The sequence below is a fragment of the Ovis canadensis genome, chromosome 15 (genome assembly GCF_042477335.2).
Source record: "Ovis canadensis isolate MfBH-ARS-UI-01 breed Bighorn chromosome 15, ARS-UI_OviCan_v2, whole genome shotgun sequence".
Taxonomy (NCBI): Eukaryota; Metazoa; Chordata; class Mammalia; order Artiodactyla; family Bovidae; genus Ovis; species Ovis canadensis.
Window position 1 is genome coordinate 58442187 of NC_091259.1, and position 23673 is coordinate 58465859.

The 23673-nt window shown below is 39.2% G+C and overlaps 1 protein-coding gene across 3 annotated transcripts in view; it reads left to right on the forward strand.

Moving 5' to 3' along the window:
• The window catches only part of NUP98 (nucleoporin 98 and 96 precursor), an 87745-nt gene extending 68900 nt beyond the window's left edge, over positions 1 to 18845 (forward strand). For all 3 annotated transcript variants that reach the window (XM_069553869.1, XM_069553868.1, XM_069553870.1), the window contains exons 22-33: positions 201 to 357; positions 1696 to 2125; positions 2729 to 2958; positions 4294 to 4560; positions 7582 to 7739; positions 8274 to 8417; positions 9619 to 9761; positions 12864 to 13085; positions 15119 to 15360; positions 15819 to 15973; positions 17252 to 17363; positions 17473 to 18845. In XM_069553869.1, the coding sequence (XP_069409970.1) occupies positions 201 to 357; positions 1696 to 2125; positions 2729 to 2958; positions 4294 to 4560; positions 7582 to 7739; positions 8274 to 8417; positions 9619 to 9761; positions 12864 to 13085; positions 15119 to 15360; positions 15819 to 15973; positions 17252 to 17363; positions 17473 to 17690 (2478 nt within the window). In that variant the 3' untranslated portion in view covers positions 17691 to 18845. The remainder of the gene's footprint in view (positions 1 to 200; positions 358 to 1695; positions 2126 to 2728; positions 2959 to 4293; positions 4561 to 7581; positions 7740 to 8273; positions 8418 to 9618; positions 9762 to 12863; positions 13086 to 15118; positions 15361 to 15818; positions 15974 to 17251; positions 17364 to 17472) is intronic.
• Positions 18846 to 23673: the final 4828 nt, after the last annotated feature.

The following is a 23673-nucleotide window of genomic DNA, read 5'->3' on the forward strand; positions in this document are numbered from 1 at the left end:
ATATACAAAGCACAGAAGTTTTATGTAACTTCTGTCCTTCAGGCACATACAGTATAACAGAGTTAGACACACAAATGTTGTACTAGCTCTGGACATGACCTGAGGCAGAGCTTTTTAATTGGTTGTTGTAAGCTGTGTTTTTCTTTTATGGCCTTTGGATTTGGGGGAGCACATTCATTCTATAGATATTGCTTTTTTAGATCATGAAAGCATCATTGCTTGCTGATGAAGAAGATGTAGATACAGTCTTGGATCAGCGCATCACTCACCTTCCTTCTAAAGCAGATACTTCTCAAGAAATATGTTCTCCCAGGCTCCCCATCTCAGCAACTCACTCATCAAAACCTCGTTCATTAGGTACTGTAAAAGATGCTCTTTTACAAGAAAGCTGTAAAGTCTGGCTTTTCACATTTCTTCTAAGCTGAGTCAACTTCTGTAGCAGACAACTCCAAACTATGATCAATGGTGCAGACACAAAGTTGTATGGGAAAAAAAAAGCATTTGTGTTTTGTTTAGGGGTTTGTTTTTATTTGCTTATGAGTGTGGCTTAGATAGTAAGCTCAGTTCTCCTAATTTTTATCAGACCTTAGAAGAATCAACAAGTTGTTCTGTACTGTACTCTTTGTGCAATTCTAACACTATCCTTATTGTTTTCTAGGGGCAAATGTTGCTTCCTATCATGTATAAAACTTTTCAGATTTCTGCTTTCCCCTGAAATTTGCCAAATTTCCAGGAAAGCAATTTCCTGTTTTATTTTAAAGCTTTTCTTATCTCTTTTAGTGGACTTACAATTATGTGGGATTGGGGCTAGAGTATTGATATCAATAAAAGAGTTAAGTAGGTATAATTTCAAAACATTTTGAAAGCCAGGAGACCTACCAGGAAGGGATTTGTTCATGTTGCCTTAAAAACTGTTTATTTTTCAATTCTTTTGAGTACCCTTATTAACTTTCCTTTAAAAAATGCTTTAATGAAGCATCAGTTAAACATTTATAAGCTTTTCCATAATGAACACTACATGAAAATCTTATACTTCAATCAGCAACTCCTTGCTTTAGACAGGAAATAGATAAAATTGAAAAACAGGCAAAAGTAACAAAAACTATCCTGAAAGGCATATATGCAATTACAAGATATCTCAGTGGATTTGGTTTCTTAATTCTAGCATTGAGCACTGGAGTGGTAGGAGTTTTGAATTTTGATCTTACCAACTTTTTATATTGACTAAAGAGTAAACATTTGCATTTTGATAAGGGCGTGAACATTGGTGTCAGATTTACCTGGGTTTATCTGTCAGTACTGCCACTTAGGAGCTTTGTACAAGTCACTTAACTGGGCCCAGTTTTCTCATCTATAAAATGAGGACTGCAGTGTTCTTCATTTAAAGTTATTGAAGGATGAAATGAAACAGTGTACACAAATGGATTATATAGAGTCTGCTTCAGATAAGTGCTACATAGATTTTTTAAATAATAGTAATAGTGTTATTATTGTTGTTGACATTATCATTAGAATTCCTGCCTTGATTTCCCACGTGAAAATTATTTCTGTAGTCTGATATAACCTGCTTCTAGTCATCTATATCAGACTTAATTATTGATAGTTTAATAAAACTGTAATTTCAGCCTTGCTGGTTGTTATTTAAGAATCAATAGGCTGTATTTTCTAATAGTCTTTTTTTCCTCCTTATTTTAGTAAGTGGGTTACTACAATCAAAATTTACAAGTGGGACTTTTCTTTCACCAAGTGCCTCTTTACAAGAATGTCGTACTCCCAGAACATCATCGTTGATGAATATCCCATCCACATCCCCTTGGTCTATTCCTCCACCCCTGACTTCTGTGTTTACGGTGCCCAGCCCAGCCCCTGAGTTTCAGTTGAAAACAGTGGGTACACGCAGACAACCAGGCCTAGTCCCTCTTAAAAAGTCTGTCACCTATGGAAAGGGGAAGCTCCTGATGGACATGGCCCTATTTATGGGACGATCATTTCGGGTTGGTTGGGGCCCCAACTGGACACTCGCTAATAGTGGAGAACAGCTGAGTGGTTCTCTGGAACTGGAAAATCATCAGATTGCTGACTGTATGGAATATGGATTCCTACCTAATCCAGTAGCTGTTAAATCGTGAGTCACATTTCCTTGTTTTCTGAGAAAAGCAATGTGGTAGGTGAACAAAAGCTTTTCATCACCAGAAGACACAAGGTCAGGGCTCCACTTTGTGATTTTCTAGATATATTCTTAGTACAGTGTTATTGGCATAATTAAAAATTATGTAATACTTACTAATGATAATTATTAATAACTTGCCATTAATAACTCCCATTTGTATCATCAAGGTATGAAGAGTATATTAATTCTTACCTAATGGTTAAACTTCAGTTGGAAAAGATAACGGACCCAAAGCTAGTTGCTGTAGCATTCCTTGAATTTTCATCCTTTTTATTGCATTAGTCATTTTTCCATTTTCTCACTTAAGATATTTTTAATTTCTTCATATATAAGGTATATTCTCAATAAAGCACCTTCTCTGTATCTTTGACCTAATAAGGTAAATGTATAAACTATAGATAATCCTTTATAGTTTGATATTAGGAAACAGAATTTCTTTAAAATCACAGTAGAATGTTTGTATCCAATTTTGTAATTAGATAAAAAGAAAGATTTTATTGTAGTAACATTCTGCCATCTGTCTTTATTTTCTGTCTTATTTGTTATTTGCCCTTGTAGCCTAACTGAGTCTCCATTCAAAGTTCATTTGGAAAAACTTAGTTTGAGGCAAAAGAAGCTGGACAAAGACCTGCAGTTATACCAGACATCTCTGGAGCTTAAATTAAAACATAGCACTGTTCACGTGGATGAGCTGTGTCCTCTTATTGTCCCCAATCCGGGAGTGGCTGTCATTCATGACTATGCAGATTGGATTAAGGAAGCATCGGCAGATTTATTGGAACCACAAAGTGAGTATGGACTATGCTTCTAACCTTTGATGTCCCAGGAACTGGAATAGCAGCATACGTTCATAGCAGGATGTATTTCCTCATGCCAGTGTAGTGGGTGGATGCCAAGCTTGGACTTAATCTGTAGTTGAGTTGTGATGAACAGAATCTCAAGTAGGGAGAAATCCTATCATTTTTTATCATCGCTTTTACACCCCTGTTCAGAGGAACTGTAGCCAGTTCCTCTCATGAATTTATGAAATTAGATCTCTTACCTGACCCAGAGAACACAGAGTTCCTACCTAAGTCCTGCTCATTCTTCCGTGTCTAATTCAAGTCCCATTTGTTCTTCCCAACAACTTGGGTGATTATGACTTCTCTTCCTGACCTCTTTCACTTATTACCTTTCTATAATGATTGTGACCATGTTTTTCTGAACCCATACTTTGATTAAGGGCTTTTCTAATTTAGGCACTTAATTTCAAGGAAAATTAGAAAAGCTTAACATGTAGAAAAATTATGTTTCACACATCAGTTCACATCACTTTTATTGCAAAATGGGTACTATTTTAGAATGTTCTGTACCACACGTTTTGGAACTTGCTTATGTTCATTTCTTTGTGTTTGCTTCAGTTGTCTCATCTCTTCAAATATGTGAGTTGTCATCCCATTGCATACTTGGCGAATAGCATAAAGTGGTAAACAGTGCTCCCTTTTTGTTTTCCTTCACCGTGGGCAGTATAGCATAGTGACTAAGAATTGGACTCTGATTACTTGAATTTGAATCCTGGCTCTGTTACATCTTGCCTGTAATTTTGAGCAAGTCACTTAAAGTTCCATACCTCAGTTTCCTCATCTGTAAAATGAAGATGGTAGCTATCATAGTTACATTGTGTAGATTGAGTTGGTTTACTCTTAAGGACATTTGAACAGTATCATTTAAGCTCACTAAATTGTTAGGCTGTAGCAGAGAATAATCCTTTGCAAGTTCTTAGAGCACTATCTATTTCTTAATAAAGCATTTGTGAACAAAAGTTGATCAGATCAGAGGATTTTTCTCTATCATTTGAGACTATATTAGCTGTAATTAGGCTAGAGGAGTCTGTTTAAAGGAGCATAGAGTTACATTTGTTTGTAAGTACCATGGGAACATGGAGTAAGCAGGCAGTTTTAACACCGCACACCTCTGGAGCTGTAAGACACAGCTGAGTGAGATGCAGACAGAGAAAGCAACTCAAGTCGTTGTTGGGGGTATTCATTAACTGATGTGTTTTTAATGCCACAATTAAAGTGACCCCTCTCTGTAGTTATTGTATGACTTTGTGTCGTTGCATTGTTTTCCTGTCCGTTTCTTAGTTGTGAAGCACTGGAGCCTAACATGGACGTTATGCGAAGCTCTGTGGGGCCACCTGAAGGAGCTTGATAGCCAGCTGGATGAGCCCAGTGAATACATTCAGATTCTGGAGCGAAGGAGAGCTTTTTCTCGCTGGCTGTCCAATACTGCCTCACCTCAAATTGAGGAAGAAGTCTCCTTGACCCGAAAAGACAACCCTATGGAGGCTGTCTTCAGCTACCTCACGGGCAAGAGGATCAGTGAGGCCTGCTCCCTGGCCCAGCAGTCAGGTAGGACATACAGTCCTCTGCACTTCTGCCTACTTCCTATTCACTGTCTCTACCCCTTAATTGTAGGTTTGCCCTTTTTTCCTAACCTGAATATTAAGTATAAACTTCCCAGCAAGATTTCTGATTTCTCCAAAATAGGTAGGGACTGTGCCTTCTGGTTTTCCTTTTATAACTTTAAATCTTAGATTTTAATTAAAGTTATTTTAATTTTATATGCTACACATGCATTTGTAGTAAAAGTAGAAAATGCAGATAAGCACAGAGCAGTAAACCAAAATCACCTAAATCCTTTATTATTATTCACTGCAAACATTTCAATGTGCAGTTTGTATTTAAAATGTTTACTTTGTAATATAAAGTATATACAAATATGTGCATACAGAGCAACATATGCATGTATTATTTTAAAAGATAGTGTCCTGCTTTTTATATATATTTTTTATTCTGTTTTTTTCATGTAATACGTTACAAATGTTATATAGCTATTATAGTCGAATACTTCTTAATATTCTTTCATACATAAAATGTGCCATGTTAGCAGATTTCTTTTGACATTTAGGTCCCCCTACTGAACTTCTTAAACATACATGTTTTGTACTGATTCACTTATTTCATTCAAATAAACATATAGAAGTTTAATTTTTGGACTTCTCATATATATGTGTGTGTGTGTGTGTATTTTTAGTTCCACATTTGTTAGTGAGAGGCATTCAGCAAGTAGTTACTAAGTGTCTAGATAAAAATCTTGATAGAATTAAAGGATGACATAGTTCAGTTTAATATGTATATTAGATCCTTGATCAAACTTAATTGAAACCTTGTTTACTGAAGCCAACTAATTGGAGCCATCAACTGGGTTTATTTTCAGTTTGTGCCTTAGGTAGTCTTCATACATTTATACAATGAAAACTTGTCTTCAGGATTGACCTTCTATAAAGTTATAAAGATTATGAACCATTTAAGAGATAAACATAGACATGAGTGGAATAGGATTGCCGGAAGTCAGGTCCTAAGATTTATTCATTCACAAACTCTGCTTCTCCTCCCCTTTTTTCTTACCCTAAGATTAAGCTTTTGGCAAGGCACTATGTTTTACCTTATTTAAAACTTTTGCTTCTCTTCTTAGCTCCACCTTCAATAATTGATAGAAAACTAACTAAACAAAGTCAAGAATATAGAATACTTAAAACACTGTCAATAAGAAGCATTACTTGATACCTACTCAACAAGAAGAGACTCCTCAAGTTAATAATCTAAGCTTCTATGTTGAGGAATTAGCAAAAGAAGAGAAAACTAAACCCAAAGGTAGAAGAAGGAGAAAATAGTCAAGATTAGAACGAAATTCAGTGATAATGAAAACAGAAACAGTAGAGGAATTGATAAAACCAAAGTTAGTTTTTTGAAAAGATCAAGAAAGTTTATAAATCTTTAACTACACTGACAGTGAAAAAAAGAGGAAAGATACATTGCCAAAAAAGGAATGGAAGGGTAACCATCACTACTGCAGAAAAGGAAATACTATGAGAAATTCTCTGTCAACAAATGGAACAACTTGGATGAAATTGAAAATTCCTAGGAAGGTATAATTATCAAAACTCAAGAAAAAGTAGAAAATCTAAATAGATCTGTAAGAAGTTGAATTAGTAATTTGCAATCTTCACTTAGAAAAGCTCAGGCCCAGATGTCTTCCCTGGTGAATACACTTAAGCTTTTTAAAAGAAGAAATAATACGAAGGAATTTCCTTGCAGTCCAGTGGTTAGGACTCCAGGCTGTCACTGCCGAGGGCCCAGATTCAGTTTCCTTGGTCAGGGAACTAAGACCCTGCAAGCCGTACATTGCTGCAAGAAGAAAGAAAGACTACCAGTATTCTACAACTGTTCCAGAAAATAGGAGGGAGCGCTTTTCACCTCACCTATGGCAACATTACTGTCCTGATATCAAAGCAAATCTACCAAAAAAAATGCATCTAACATTATACTTAATGTTGAAAAGACAACATAATTTCACCCTAAGATTGGGACAGCAGTCACAGCAATGTGGAATCAGCATAACGATGAATATTCACTTCAGTGGAACAGAAATGAGAATCCAAGTATAAAACTCTTGTGCTTACAGTCAGTTGATTTTTGACAAAAAAGTGCCAAGATAGTTTAAATGTGAAAAGGACAATCTTATCAACAGATAATGCTGGAATAGTTGAATGTTCACTTGTAAAAGACGAATTTAGATCCTTATATCACACCATACACTAAAATGAACTTGAGACTCCTTCCATTTGTTCAAGTACATGTTCTTGTCATTAAGGAAAGTCTTATGGTTGAAGTCAAAGATTGGCGGAAGCTAAATTGGTTGATCAGAGCCAAGAAAGATGACCTTAATGATTGAGTCAAGATACGATATGCCAGTTTTCTTCTCAGAACTTGTCCAGTAGATACACAGAAATAACCTTTTTCCCTTTATTGTGATTCATTTAGAATACTAGCAGCTCATGGTCAAATGGGCTGCAACATTTACTGCATGAATCATAGTCCAGTCATGTTTTGGTTGTATACCGGTAATCAGGGAGACGGCTTGACCTGTTAACCCATTTCCAGATGTGTTCCTGATGCATGATTTCTTTCCTCCAAGTGTCTCTAGTGTGTGAAGGAAACGCTTTGTGATGAGAGCCTTAGTTTCTGGGCAGGACAGTACTTGTCATGTAAGCACTGACCCATATCCAAAAACAAAAGGACAAGGAAAAGGAGCATTGACTTTAAGGAGGTCAGTTAGGGATGAAACAGAGAATTATTCTTTTAATTTATGGTCTAATTCTCTGTGTACTATACAGTCTGTATGTAGTTAGGTTAAGTTACTTTGAAAATTTTCCACCCTAGTCAAAAATTTTCTGCTCAGTCTGCATCATCACTGCCAAAAGCAGTCAGAGGTGTTTCTGGGGGCCAGAAGAAATAAGATAATGCCCCTAAGTGTTTTTCCAAGTCTATGAATCCTCAGCGTCACCAAAGAACTTCTTTTTCTTGTAGGTGATCATCGTCTTGCTCTTCTTTTATCCCAGTTGGTTGGCAGCCAGTCAGTTCGTGAGCTGCTTACTATGCAGCTGGTGGATTGGCATCAACTCCAGGCTGACTGCTTCATCCAGGAGGAGAGACTGCGCATCTTTGCCCTCTTGGCTGGAAAACCGGTATTTTCCTCTTTTCTTGTGAACTCACATAAATATTTTCATAGATTCAGGATTACTTGAAGTTAAGGCAAAGAGCTATCTTTTAAGTTGTATGTTGTTACCTATAACTAAGCAACTTATATTTAACTTTGAGCAGAAATATTTTCAAATTAGAAAGGTGCCACTTCTCTTTCATTTTATGTATGATGTATCATAATGACTTTAAGCCAGTTTTCTTGCTGCCTACCTGTTTTGCTTGCCATCAATTTCCGAAAACACAGTCACTGATCAGAATTTATTCACATCTTAAAAAGTTGGCCACTGTGGGCAGTGAGTGGTTCTCATCACTTCTCAGCGCACTTATTGTCTAAGTGCCTCCTATTTAGTCCACCCAGTCACCTGCCACCAGGGAACTGTGTAGTTTATATCTGGGCCATTAACACTGATATTTAAATCATTTAAAATGCAGTTTAAATAAGTGAGCAGCATGCAGGCTTGGGCAATAACAAGGTAACATATAATGTAGAGCTGTGGTGGTGATTTTGCCTCCTGCAGGTGTGGCAGCTCTCAGAGCAGAAGCAAATCAATGTGTGCTCCCAGTTGGATTGGAAACGCTCCCTGGCTGTCCATCTTTGGTATTTGCTTCCACCAACAGCTTCCATTTCCAAGGCGCTCAGCGTGTATGAAGAAGCATTTCAGGTACATATATCCAGTAGAACCAAGCACGAGTCCTGGTGGGAGTTCTGGTTTTACTAGAAAAGTACTCCTACTCCAGAGGAAAAAAAAACCATCAAATCATATTTTGCAATACTTTTTTCTAACTACTTTTTTGAAATTACCGTAAAATTGAAATGGACACAGGAAATGATGGAAAATTTCTTCAAATATCTGCTTATGTTTTGCTTAACACAAGGAGTTTCCACAGTTTACTCTTTTTTTAAAAAGTGATTGTATTATTTTTTGCTACGCTGGGTCTTTGTTGCCTCACTCAGGCTTTCTCTAGTTGGGCAAGTAGGGGCTACTTCTTAGTTGCGGTGTGCGGGCTTCTCGTTGCGGTGGCTTCTCTTGTGGAACACAGGCTCTAGGGCATGTGAGCTTCAGTAGTTGTGACACATGGGCTCAGCTGCCTCTTGCCATGTGGGATCTTCCTGGACCAGGGATCGAACCAGTGTCTTCTGCCTTGCAAGACAGATTCTTAACCACTGGACCGTCAGGGAATCTCACAATATATTTTCTTACTGCTGTTTTTCTGCACCATCATCAGAGGGTTTTTCTTCATTCCTAATGCTGTTTTATTCCTTCGGGAATTCCCTGACCTTGTGTTTAGTATAGCCCCAAATTAGCACGTCTGAAATTTGCCTCTAAATATCATTATATTAATATTTCATATTCCTTGTGAATTTGGAGGTTAAAGTATTCTTGATGTTTTTAATGCCATTGTTTGGTTCTTTTCTTACTGCTAATTTTTATTGTCTTTGATATCATTTGCCAGAATTATTTGTCAGGGAAAAAAGAACACTAAAAAAAAAACTGAGTGTAATGAAGTTTAAAATCCTTGAAACAATCCTTTAGCGGATGTCACACCATTCTTGGGGCTTCCCTGGTGGCCCAGAGGTTAAAGCGTCTGCCTGCAATGCGGGAGACCTGGGTTTGATTCCTGGGTCACGAAGATCCCCTGGAGAAGGAAATGGCAACCCACTCGAGTACTCTTGCCTGGAGAATCCCATGGACAGAGGAGCCTGGTGGGCTACAGTCCACTGGGTCGCTAAGAGTCGGACACAACTGCGCAACTTCAGTTTCACTTTCACACCATTCTTAATATACATCTGAGTAACTGAGATATATCATCATCTAGTGAAACACACTTGCAGCTGATGTATTGTTTTATTCTTAACTTCAGAATACCTCTGAGGGTGACAGATATGCCCGCTGTCCACTTCCTTCATACCTAGAGGGCTCTGGATATGTGGTAGAGGAGGAGCAAGATTCACAGAGACCTCTTCAAGATGTCTGCTTTCACCTTCTAAAACTCTACAGTGACAGGTAAATCAGTCGTGTTACAATCACTTGAGGGCTCCATGAACCTTAGGGAGTTCTTTCCCTTTTATATGTGGTCAAATTGCCATAAGATTATATTAATCACAAAATAAAACAGTAATGGAGTTCAAAGAGCATGGGAACTAGAATTAGAAATCTAAAAATTTACATTTTAAATCAACTATATTTTAATAAAAATTTTAAAAACAATTATTTTAATCAACTTCAATGAGATACAATTTATATATATTGATAATAAAGTGTGTGGTTTGATATTTTTTAATGTGATGTAACTACCATCATTATTTGGATAGCATTAACATTACCCTCCAAAAGTTCCCTCATGTTCCTTTGCAGTCAGTCCACACCCCAGACAACTACTGACTTTTTATTATTGTAGATTACTTTGTTATTACAGAATTTTATATAATTCTGTATGTTATCTTTTGTGCCTGCTTTTTTTTACTCAACATGGTGATTTTGAGATTTATCCATATTAATATGTATAATGGAAATTTAATTTTTATTCATTTGTTAGTGAACAATTTTTTTGGGTCTTAGGATATTAAGAATAAAGCTGTTGTGACCACTTGTATCTAAAAGTCCCATAAGATCTATAATTGCTCCAGATCTTCGTCAAAATTTGTTATTGGCTTTTAAAACTTTATCATTTTAGTGGGCATATAGTGGCATCTCGTTTTTGTATGCTTAATAAGAAATTAATATATTAACATGTTGTTATATCTAATCAAATAATTTAAACTATCTCAGAGCTGGCTTTTTACCTTACATCAGAAACACTGAGCAGTTTTCTCCAGTCAGAAGTAGTAGCTCACATCTCACTTCAGTTTTTTAAGTACTTTTTTTTAAATTAACTATACTAATTTTAGAATAATAGTCTCTTATTGTGGTAAGATACAGATAACTAAAATTGTGTTTTAATTTGCATTTCCCTTAATACCTAATGATGGCAAGCATTTTTTCATGTGTTTATTTACCATCTACATATCTTCCTGAAATGTCTGTTGAAATCTGTTGCTGCCACCCCCATCCCGCCACTTTAATGGGGGTATCTAATAGTTCTTTTTTATGTTGTAATAGTTTTTTTCTTGAGCCAGTTTTGTTCATTTGTTTTTCCTAAGAAATTTTTCTGTTTCACCAAAGTCACCAGATTTATTGGCATAAAGTTATTTGTAATTTGTCCTTATTGTTTTTTAATGTCTGTAAGAGATTGAAAAGACAAGCTACAGATTGGGAGAATATATTTGCAATTCATATATCTGATAAAGAACTTTTATCCGGAACATGTAAAGAACTCTTTGAACTCAATAAGAGAACAATCCAATTTAAAAACAGGAAAATATTTCAAAGATGCTTCACCAAAGAAGATGTACATGTCAAGCCCATGAAAAGTTGTTTAACCTCGGTAGACATTAGGGACATACAAATTAAAGCTGTTGTGGGATGCCACTACCCATCAGTTAGAATGGTTAGAATTTTTAAAAGACCTTTACCAAATGTCATCATGGATGTGGAGCAATTGAAATTATCAACACTGTTGGGGGAAAATATAAATAATACTGGCACTTGGGGAAAGAGTTTGGTAGCTAAAAAAAAGTTTAACATACACCTGCATACATATGATTCATTCTACTCCTACATATTTACCTGAGGGCAATGAAAATGTATGTCTATGTATGTGTTGGTAGCAGTTTTATTTGTAAAGGTTCAAAACAGGAAACAGCTCAAATTTCCATCAATAGGTGATTGGATAAGCCAATTGTGGTACATCTCTACAATGGAATAAACTTAGTTTTGAAGAGACAAAAAAAAAATAACTTCCCCAAAATATACCTACTGTTTGATTTCATTTATAATATAATATAATTTATATAAAACTGTAAAATGCAAACTAATCTATAGTGATGGAATCAATTGTTGCATGGGAAGAGTAGGTGTAGGGATAGGCAGGAGAGAGGAATCACAGAGGGGCTTCTGGAACCTTTTGGAGGTGATGGGTAAGCTTGTTATCTTGATCTTAGTGGTAGTTTCACAGGTGTATATATGTTTTGAACTTGGGAAAACTGTATATTCTAAATATGTATAGTTAATGTATGTCACCTCTTTTACTGAAAAGAGAAAGAAAAAAGAGGAAGAAAAAAAGCATATATCTCAATGTGCCAGAAACCAAAACCAGACTGAGACAGTAAATCCTTCTTAGTTTAATTATTCTTTCACACTAGCAATATTTCAAGTGTTTAATAGCCACACATGACTAGTGGCTATCTTATTGGTCAAAGCAGATTATAGGACATTTCCATTGTCACACAAAGTTCAGTTTGACAGTACTGGGCAAGAAAAACTACTCATTACTTGGTGAGGTGTAGGTACTTGTAAAATGTCTGGGATCTTAGGTGAAACAGAAACCCTTTGGTTAGTAAACCAACACCCAGATCTTTAAAGCTTGTGGGTATGGGATCTTCGTTCTTACTGTTTTTACGGTCTGGGATTTGGAAGTTTAAGGACATCACACACAAACTGGTCCAGAATCATTGAGATCCCTGGGCCCCTTGCAGAAGAAAAAGCAAAAGCCTTAGGGAGACTTTCAAACCTTGGGTTTCAAAACTTGGATTTCTATGTAAAGAATAATACCAACTATAAGCAAAAAGAAGGAAATAACCATCATAACCATCATTAAGACTAGTCAGGTGTTCAGATAAACAGGTGAAGTAGCACTTCCGTAACTTCAGATAGTAGAACAATGTGAAAGATACCAAGGAAACTTAAATTTTTTTTAATGGTTAAGGAAAAGACACTATAATAATGAAAGGGTGAAAGTTTTGAAGACTTACTGTATCAGGATGGTAAAAATAGACCAAAGAAGTACCAGCAGACTTGTTAGAAGAGCCTGAGAAGGGAAGTTCCTTGGATTTTGGTAGGATCTGTAATCTGGCTAAACCTAGAGGAGGAAGACTGTAAGGCTTATGATGCTTCTGCTCTAGGGTACTTGCCTTTATTGTTTTCTAAGCTGTGGCTGAAAGAGTTAACCTATCCAGTGCAGGTGGTCTGCTGACTGGGTTTCGTAACTCAGCACATTCTCCTTTGCAGACATTATGACCTCAACCAGCTGCTGGAGCCTCGAAGCATAACTGCGGATCCTTTGGACTATCGCCTAAGCTGGCACTTGTGGGAGGTGCTGCGGGCTCTTAACTATACCCATCTCTCAGAACAGTGTGAGGGTGTGCTGCAGGCCAGTTACGCTGGCCAACTGGAGAGTGAGGGCCTTTGGGAGTGGGCCATCTTTGTCCTCCTGCACATTGACAACTCAAGGTGAGTGAGAAGCCATCAGATGCACTGGGTGCCTCTAGCCCTACAGGGCAACACAGGAATCGGTCTAAATACCTATTAAATTGGTATGGGAAATAATTAAGTGGAACTGGGTGGAAAAATCCCATTAACTTAGGCACAAATTCCTTGAACGTGGTATGTTTGAATTATGCAGAAATAATGCTGGCTGCGTTGCTTCAGTGGATCCGTAAAGGTTGGCAAGGAGTACCCCTTCTTTGTCTCTGTCCACTGGCTTTCTCCCTTCCCTTGCCATCCATTCCTCAAGTTTGATAGTGTTTACCTATTTACCAAAACAGTCTTGCCCAGATACATAATGTTTTGGTTCTCTATCCTGAATGAAAACCAGAGAAACACCTTTACTCCCTGCTGTGAACTGTATAAAGCCGGAGGTTTTTTGTTATTGGTAGCAGCATGGCATATTACTAAGAACAAAAACACTTAACACAATGCTTTGTTATATAATTTATATAATGTTTTTATATATCTATATTCTGCCATAAGTACTTTAAATATATTAATTTAAATATATTAATTTGTTTAATGGACCTATGAGATAGACATTTTCTATTTATAGATGAGCAGTTCAAGGCATAGAGAAATTAGAAAACTTTTGTTCAAAATCACATAGCTAGTAGATGGCAGAGTGAGGCTTTCAACTCAAGACACCCAGAGTCTGTGCTCTTAATCACTGTACTATACTATCTGTCATTCCGTAGGGCATGGAAAGCTGTTTTGTAGTCCGGTCTTTCTAAATTCTGGCTTCACCATGTACTCACTTTGACCTAGGGTAAAGCTTACTCATTTTTGACTTAGAGTCAAGATGTCTCTAGGCCTCAGTTTTTTAATCTGTAAAATCATAATATTGCTAATCTCTGTTCAAAGGTGACTATGAAATTAAAAGAGTAAAAATATAAAGCATCCAGCACAACTTTCCCTTTAAGGAATTTCTCTTTCCTCTTCCTCCTCACCAGGAGGCAAAGTGACCCCAGAATTTCCCGCTGCGTTTATTTAAATACACTTTTGGAGAATTCCACGTGGTAGAAGGCTGGCTGATGGATGGCTGAGGATGGCCATAGGAGAGCAGATCCTGTTTCCTGAAGAGGAGGGAAAAGGAGGCAGTTGTCCTGAGACTGGGAGTTCCTAAAAAGCCTAGGCATTGACAGAAGAATCTAAGATGAGAATAGCTTTGATCTGAAATTCAGATGAGAGATCCTTTGGCCCAAAGAAGAAATCTCTTTAAGTGGACTCAAGAGCAGAAAGAGTGAGGTTAGCCTGTGTCTAGGAGTAAAGAGAAAATGAATTAGGAAGCCTGATGGCTATAAGGGAAAAAAACAGGACCTGGAAGGGACTTTACATCGTAAAACTATCAACTTTGTTTACTTATACTGGCCATGTGGGAGAAAGGGCAGAGAGGAGGTTGAGAATAAACTGCAGAGGACTGCTCTGTGGGTTCAGAATTCCGCTATCTCATCCTTCATCTACTGTTCTAGAAAGGAAACAAAGAATTGAGCCTGCTGGGATAAACACACACACATTCTACTATATATAAGATGGATAAGCGACAAGGACCTGCTGTATAGTACAGTGAACTCTGCTCAATATTCTGTGATGACCTATATGAGAAAAATTAAAAAAGAATGAACATACGTGCATGTATAACTGAATCATTTTGCTGTACACATTGTATAGCAAACATTGTACAACATCAACTATATTCCAATACAGTTAGAAAAGAGAAATGAGCCAGTGAGGATAAAGCCTTCTGGGGGGCAATGGACAACCTTCCCAAGAGTATTCATCCTCAGACTGTTTTGACCATGAAAATACAATGTGCTTCTCTTCTATTTCATTTTAAAAATTAATGCTGGTATGTCACCTTAAGTGAAACTTGAGGTGATCCTCTATGGGTCAGGACCTGCAGTTTAGGAGACTGCCTCAGGGGCCACTTTGAGCCGTCTGAGGCATCCTCCATGGGTAAGGATGAGACTTACCCTGGTTGACGTTTCCTCCTGTAGCACGCGGGAGAAGGCTGTTCGAGAGCTGCTTACCCGGCACTGCCAGCTGTTGGAGACCCCTGAGTCTTGGGCTAAGGAGACTTTCCTGACCGAGAAGCTTTGTGTGCCCGCTGAATGGATTCATGAGGCCAAAGCAGTGCGAGCACACATGGAAGCCGACAAGCACTTGGAGGCCCTCTATTTATTTAAAGCAGGGCACTGGAACAGGTGCCACAAGCTTGTCATCCGGCACTTAGCTTCCGGTGAGTGCTTCGGACTAGGGTCTATGTCTCCTGGAATCACCCCCAATTCTTCAATCCTCTGAGCCCATGATGACTCAGGCCAGGGACAGTGATCTGTACAGAGCATGGCAGACTTGAATCAGATCACACTTTGTAAAAAGTCCTTGTGCAAAAGATGCTTAGTGAGGGTGAGGGGCAGAGGTCAGCAGCGATATCTGTTATATCCCCATCTGCCAGGAATATTTTTGATGTGCACTAACTGCGTTAAGCTTATTGTTTAGGGAGTTTCATTCAGCAACACCAGGGATCGCTATTTGGGAAACTGAAACCAGAAATTCTTTACAGTTTCTTTAATAGAATTTTGAAATATCTATTGTAATTCTCAAGTCTGACCCAGTATAATTTTCCTTTTCTTCCTGTCTTGGATTTCTGCCATCTCCTTCCTCTGTACACTTCTGGTCAATATTTTGTTTCTTCAGATGCCATTATTAATGAGAACTATGACTACCTGAAGGGGTTCTTGGAAGACCTGGCACCTCTGGAGCGCAGTGGCCTAATCCAGGACTGGGAAACATCTGGGCTTGTTTACCTGGACTACATTAGGGTCATTGAAATGCTCCGTCATATACAGCAGGTACCTGAGCTCCTTAAACCATGGCCTGGTTTTCTCTCTCCCTGACCCATAAAGCCATAGAGACAGCCAAAGGCTTGAGAAAGAACTCGAAAAACTCACTGACAGAGCACTGTCAGTGCAGGAGGGGTGTTTTGATGAACCAGATTTGATGTAGCTATTATGACAGTTCTGTCAAAACTTGAAACATTTTTTTGTGGTTTATTGCTAAGTAGTGTGTAGGGAACATACCTGAGACTTGTCCTTAGTCAGTCCCTTCCCCTTGTCCCCTTTTCCACTAGTTTTAAGTGAGAAGCTTTGGGTTGAGAGATCCAGTAAAGATCAGAGATTTAGTGTAGATAATTTTTTTACATAATATTTGGCATGTTTTAAATTGAAAGTGTTATGGGGGCATTCTGGTGACACCTATGGATGGATCTCTAAGGTCTTTAAATGCCTAAGATATAAAATATATAGGATTACAAAAGAAAGCAATTATATTAAGATAGAATTATCAAAATGTTAAAAACTTGTGCTATGTAATAAGTGCTTTATTAACATCCTAAATAAGAAGCCCTCGCACTGTAATTTTGAAAAACTTAAAGATTACCAACAGCTGTAATACCAGGGAAACCCATGGTGCGCTCTCCAATGCAGGAGACATGAGTTTGATCCCTGGGTTGGGAAGATCCCCTAGAGGAGGAAATAGCAACCCACTCCAGTATTCTTGCCTGGGAAATCCCGTGCATAGAGGAGCCTGGTGGGCTACAGTCCATGGGGTCAGAGAAGTCAGGCACGACTGAGCGACTAAACAACTGTAATGTGATAGGAAAGGAAGTGATTTCTGTCGATAACAAAGTCACAGTTCCTGTTGATATCTACATTAATAATCAAGTGCTAATTCTTAGTTGGAGTCAGAAGACCTAAATTAAGTGCTAGTTTGGGCTCCACTTCTCACTGTTATGCTCTTAAGTCAATACCATGTCTCTGACCCAGATTTATGTAGATTTTTGGTGCTATGTTGAAGCTTGCTAATTACATGGTTCATGAATGATGATTTCACAACTTGCCCAGTCCCAGGCCCTATACACTATATTGCTTTCCTGTTGTGTATTGCTAAGATCCTGTCTTGTCTTCAGCAACTAGGCTAGATGGTGGGAACATGACATTGCCAGCCAGCTTCTTGGGTTTTCCCCTGCCTCACCTCACTCTTATTTCAAAGGGTTGCATAGCCAGTCTGTGGATAGGATTGGGGTGATGGGTGTTCCTTTTGGCCTAATTGGTTTCCCTGCTTCTTTGTAGGTGGATTGCTCAGGTTATGAACTCGAGCAGTTGCACACCAAAGTGACCTCGCTGTGCAACAGGATAGAGCAGATCCAGTGTTACAATGCCAAGGACCGCCTGGCTCAGTCAGGTCAGCCTCTCGCCTCCTCTCCCTTCCTGCCTGCTCACTGCCTGTCTTTGTGAGTATTATAGCCCTGCCTCACCCCTTCATTTGGTGCTCACTCTGCTCTTTTCTCCAGACATGGCCAAACGTGTAGCCAACCTGCTGCGGGTGGTACTGAGCCTTCAGCATGCCTCTGATACAACCTCCGACTCAACGCCAGACCCTCAGCGAGTCCCTTTGCGCCTGTTGGCTCCCCACGTTGGCCGGCTCCCCATGCCCGAGGACTACGCCTTGGAGGAGCTGCGCAGCCTCACACAGTCCTACCTGCGGGAACTGACTGTCGGGAGCCAGTGAGCCCTGGGCCCCTCCCACCACACTCACATGCTTGTTCACACTCACCACACAGAGTGCTCCTGCATCGAGTTGATTGCCCTGTTTGCCGTTCTCTGGCTTGGCTGTGGAATCTTCCCTCCCTTCCTGCTGCCCAAGCAGCAACCTCCAGTTGTTCAGGGCTTTCTTAATACTAAACGTAGCATAAGGGCTTTTGGAACCCCCCCAAAAAGGAGCCAAGTCTCTTTTTACCATCCACAAGAGCCATTCTTTTTTTTTTTTTTTCCTTTTTAGAAATGGTCAATAAAGCACCAAAACCTTTGGCAGAATTCCCCAAAGAACCAGGGAATGCTTTTCCTCCCTCAGCCATTCTGAATCTTGTGACTCTCAATGCCAACCACTACCCTGCTCCTACTCCTGCCCTTTCATCCTCAGACTCTTTAGAAGGAGTGGGGCAGGTGCTAGACAAATGTGTTGACCTAGGACCTTCCTTAACAAGTGAACTATCCACAGAAGGAAGAGAATCTGTCTCTGGAGTAGATTGATGATTTGCATGACTTTCAGAATCAGGAAAGGGTTGAACTGAGGCAGCAGAACAGGGTCTTTCTGACTCATTTAAGGTAGAGTGAGTGCCTGCTATGGAGCCATGGAGCTTCAAGGCTTGATTGTTCTTCCTGCCTTGAGTGTTCTGTGAATACCACAACTTCCCTGTGCAGGAGCCCTTGGTCTCAGACTCCATGTCTCTGGGAAACTCCCAGAACTCATTTTGGTGCCTGGTTTTCAGTCATCTGGCAAGGCCTCCTGCCTGGATTTGCCTGAAGAGTTTCAATGAACATGGTAGATCAGGTAGCTCTCCCTTCCCCTCCCATTCTAGCCCTCCATCTACAGTTGCAGAAGGTAAAGCCCTCACTGAGGCAGGCAAGAAGCTGAGCTTCAGGGATAGGCAGAGGGCCTTCGCTACACTGTAGCCAGCTATGGGGAGCCCCAGGTAACCACCGGAGACTGCTGGTGTGCGGCCTATCACGGACAACATGGCCACGTCTGGGTCTTTTTGCATGAAGATTATGTAAAGGTTTTTATTAAAAAGTATATATATATATATATATAAACGATCTAGATTATTTTCCTCTTTTTCTGAAGCTACTTTCTTAAAAAAAATAAAATGAAATGTTTATAGCATACCTGGTATTGGCTTACTTTTGTGTTTTTGAGCCTTGTTCTCCCAAGGAGCTTTATGACAGCCTTGTTTAATTTGCAGTCTAAAGGGGGAGACTGGCCATGGGGTTTAATGAGAGAATAGTTGCAGACTAGATCAAAGACTAGGTTTATTTGGGGGTGAGGGGGTTGAGATTGATGAATCCTGACTGCTGTACATTTATTTATTTATATGTGTTTGGACTCCCAGTGGGGGATTGGGGCAGGGTTTCAAATTGCCCAGTGGAATATACTTAGTAGTCAAAGCCTCTTTGCTCTTCTCTGGGGTTTTTTAAACCTTGGCACTTCACCTCTCAGTTTCCATTGTGTAAAGGAGATAATGATCCCTGATATGCTGCTTCACAGGACTGTTCTTGAGACGGACCAAATGAGGCTATGAGTAGTAAGTAGGTTGGTGGGTTGGTTCTGTTATTGAACAATTTCCAGTTAGGATTAGGCCAAAGATTTCTGGGACCCTGAGGAGATAAGAAAGCTGAGTAGATCTTCCTGGTAGCTGAGGTTTTCCTTTCATTTGGGTCCCTTAGGACAAGGGTTACTCAGCTGGGAATCTCCCTCTGTCACTGACCGTGAACCTGAGCAAGTGGGTCACAAAGCACTGCTTTCCTTCTAAGAATTCGTTCTGTTTCCTCAAAAGAGGTGTTCTGTAAAAAGTCAATGCTATAAAAGTGGTTAGTCTTTAGAAGTGTTAAGAACTGTGAATATGCGCAGTATTTCCTCTTCAATTCATTTCAGTCGCTCAGTCGTGTCCAACTCTTTGCAACCCCATGAACCACAGCACGCCAGGCCTCCCTGTCCATCACCAACTCCCGGAGTCCACCCAAACCCATGTCCATTGAGTCAGTGATGCCATCCAACCATCTCATCCTCTGTCGTCCCCTTTTCCTCCTGCCCTCAATCTTTCCCAGCATCAGGGTCTTTTCAAATGAATCAGCTCTCCACATCAGGTGGCCAAAGTATTGGAGTTTCAGCTTCAACATCAGTCCCTCCAATGAACACCCAGGACTGATCTCCTTTAGGATGGACTAGTTGGATCTCCTTGCAGTCCAAGGGACTCTCAAGAGCCTTCTCCAACACCACAGTTCAAAAGCATCAATTCTTTGGCGCTCAGCTTCCTTCACCGTGCAACTCTCTCATCCATACATGACCACTGGAAAAACCATAGCCTCGACTAGACGGACCTTTGTTGGCAAAGTAATGTCTCTGCGTTTTAATATGCTGTCCAGGTTGGTCATAACTTTCCTTCCAAGAGCAAGCATCTTTTAATTTCATGGCTGCAATCACCATCCACAGGACAGGTTTTTCCTTTTTTAAAAAAAAAATCTCTAAAATATTTATCACTGCAGCTATGCTGCATCACAGAGAATAGACTCGCAGTTCAAAGCACATGATAAAGATGAACAATGCTTCCCTAGTGACTCAGTGCTAAAGAATCTGCCTGCCAGTGCCAGAGACACAGGTTCAATCCCTGATCTGGGAAGATCCCACATGTCACAGAGCAACTAAGTGTATGCACCACAACTATTGAGCGTGTGTGCTGGAGCCCCAGAGCTGCATCTACCAAAACCTGAGTGCCCTAGAGCCCGTGCTCCACAAGACAAGCCACAACAATGAAAAGCCCACGCACCACAGCTAGAGAGTAGCCCAGCTCGCCGCAGCATCAGAGACCCAGCACAGCTAAAAATAAAAATTTTTTTAAAAAGAGGAACAGTCTCTTCTATATTTCAAACTACATTGAAATGTATGTTTAAAATTTTAAATTTCTCAAAAATAACGAAAATAAGAATTAGTTGTCTCAACACCCAACAGAGCTGTGGAATCCACAGACTCATACAATGTGCAGAGTAAGTATTTCCTCTGCACAATGCTGGAATAATGCCAAAATAATGTTAACAGAAGCCAGGAGATTAAATGCAGGCATCATCAGAGCCAACATCTTTTTTAGGTGTTTGACTCATTTTGGTACTTTGTATTTCTAGAAATTTTCAGATTTTTTATTTGTTGTCTCTTAAAGAACCAGTTCTGAGACTTAATGGTTTTACTGGAGTTCTACATTGTAATATATTAACTTGTGCTTTAAAATTCATTTCTCCTGCTTTCCTAAGGGTTTTTTAAAAATCTTACTGTAAAAATTTTCACCCATACAAAAGTAAAATGATGTCTTAATTTAATCTTTACCCCAATTCTTATTCCTACCCACCCCAATGGGATTTCTATGGGAGATCATTATTTCATCAATACAAAAGCATTCCTACCATAAATTTTTATAAATATAATACCATTGTCATATCTAACAAGAATAATTCCTGAATATTAACTAATATACTAATTTTCAAATTTCCCCAGTTGTCTCAGAAGTAAAATTTTATTACAGTTGATTTGATTGAATCAGGATCTAAACAGGGCCCACATTTGGTTGATAAATTCTCTTTTTAAAATGCCCTTTTTTGATGTAGTACCTGAGAGGTTCGTCCTTTAGTGTAGAGGGCTGGGGCCTCTAGATTTGACTGACTGTGCCTCTAACTCCCTTACTTGCTACATGCCACTGGTGAGATCTAGAGACTTGATTAGACTCGTTCTTTCTCATTAGTGGTGCTGTTTTTCATCACTTGGGAAGACATTGTCTCGCTGTCCCACTTTTAGTGATGTTGATTGTTGATTCAGTCGTTACCAGCCTCATTTATCCTTTATAAAGTTTCCATCAAGCTTCCACCTAAGAATCATGCCAAAATTCATTATGACACAGTCCTTATCTTTTTATATATGATTCAGTATTTTCAAAAGTGAAAGTGGCTCAGTCGTGTCTGACTCTTTGCGAACCCATGGACTATACAGGAATGGAATTCTCCAGGCCAGAATACTGGACTGGGTTGCCTTTCCCTTCTCCAGGGTGTCTTGCCAACCCAGGGATCAAACCCAGGTCTCCCACATTGCAGGTGCATTCTTTACCACAAGGTAAGCCCAAGAATACTGGATAGGGTAGCCTATCCCTTCTCCAGGGGATCTTCGAACCAGGGTCTCCTGCATTGCAGGTGGATTCTTTACCAACTGAGCTATCAGGGAAGCCCAGTATTTTCAAAATAGAGGCTTACATCACTTATTGTTCAGGTGTTTCTTTTTTTTCATAATGGCTTTTAAAAAATTACCAATTTTTATAATTATTTTTTCAAACTAACATTTTCACCCCAAAACACTATATATAAGAAATATTTCAACTTTTTTTTTTCAGGTAAACATACCAATTTTTCTATAACTGATTCAATCAATTTATGCAGGTGCTATTTCCAAGTGTTTTGAAGCACTCTTGAATTTAGCCTTTATTTTGCTCTAAAGGCATTCTGCTGCCAAATGTTATTTTTAAGTGTAACTTGAGTATAACACAACCTTGTGCCCCCAAAAGGTTGAAGAAGTGCTGCTGAAAATGGTACATCTTTCGCTTCGAATCCAACCCTGCACCATCTCCACTCACTCTTGTGTTACGCTGTCCACCTTTGCTTTTGTCTTGTTTGTTCTGGTCCTTCCAGGGACCAAACCCGCGCCCCTTGCACTAGAAACAAGGAGTCCTAAACACTGGACCCCCAGGGAACTCTCACTGTCTTTCCCCTTTGGCAAGTACAATAACCCTGGGTTTTATTAATTATGTTCAAACTTTTTATAAATTATGAGAAAATTCACTTGGTGTGCCGTTGTTAATTTTAACACATACAGATTTGTATAACCACCCCACAATCAAGATACAAAATGTTTCATTACATCCAAAATCTCCCTTTTCGTATCTCTTTACAGTGACCCTCTTCCTATCCCTTATTCCTGGCAACCCGATCTCCTTCACTATAGTTTTGTTTTTATACAACATAATGTAAATGGACTCATACAATACCTGAGTTTTTGTTCCCAATTTCTTTCACTTAGTATAATGTTTTCAGGGTTCTTCTGTATTATGTTGGTGTTGTTTAGTCTCTGTCATGTCCAACTCTTTTGTCACCCCATGGAGCCCACCAGGCTCCTCTGTCCATGGTATTTCCCAGGCAAGAAAGAAAGCTGGAGTGGGTTGCCATTTCCTTCTCCAGGGCATCTTCCCAACCCAGGGATCACACCTGAGTCTCCTTCACAGGCAGGTGGATTCTTTACCACTGAGCCACCAGGGAATCCCCATCTGATAGCATAGATCAGTACTTAATCCCTTTTTGAAAAAAAAAATTTTATTAAGATTTTATTTTTTTTAGAGCAGTTTTGGATTCACAGCAAAACTGAGTGGAAAGTACAGAGATTTCCCACAAACCCCTTGCCCCAGCACATGTATGGTTTCCCCCAGTAGCATTTTGTTGCATCTGATGAACCTACATTGATACATCTTCATTAGTCAAAGTGCATAGTTTACTTTACACGTGATGATGCTTAGTGTTGTCAGTTCTATGGCTTTAGACAAATGTATAAAGACATGTATCCATCATTATGGTATAGAGAGTGTTTACCATACAGAGTATAGAGTCTTTTCACTGCCCTAAAAACTCTGTTTTCCGTTGAGTCTTCTCCCATAGTCTCCTGAAACTCCTGCCAACTACTGAACTTCCTATTCTCGTCATAGTTTTGCCTTTTTCAGAATGTCATATAGTTGGAATCATACAGGATGTAGCTCTTTCAAACAGGCTTCTTTCACTTATTAACATGCATTTAAGGTTCCTCCATGTCTCTTCATAGCTTAATAGCTCATTTCTTCTTAGCAACGAATACTAAATATTCCATTGCTTGGCTCACCAGTTTTTTACCCACTCACTCACTGAAGAACATTTTG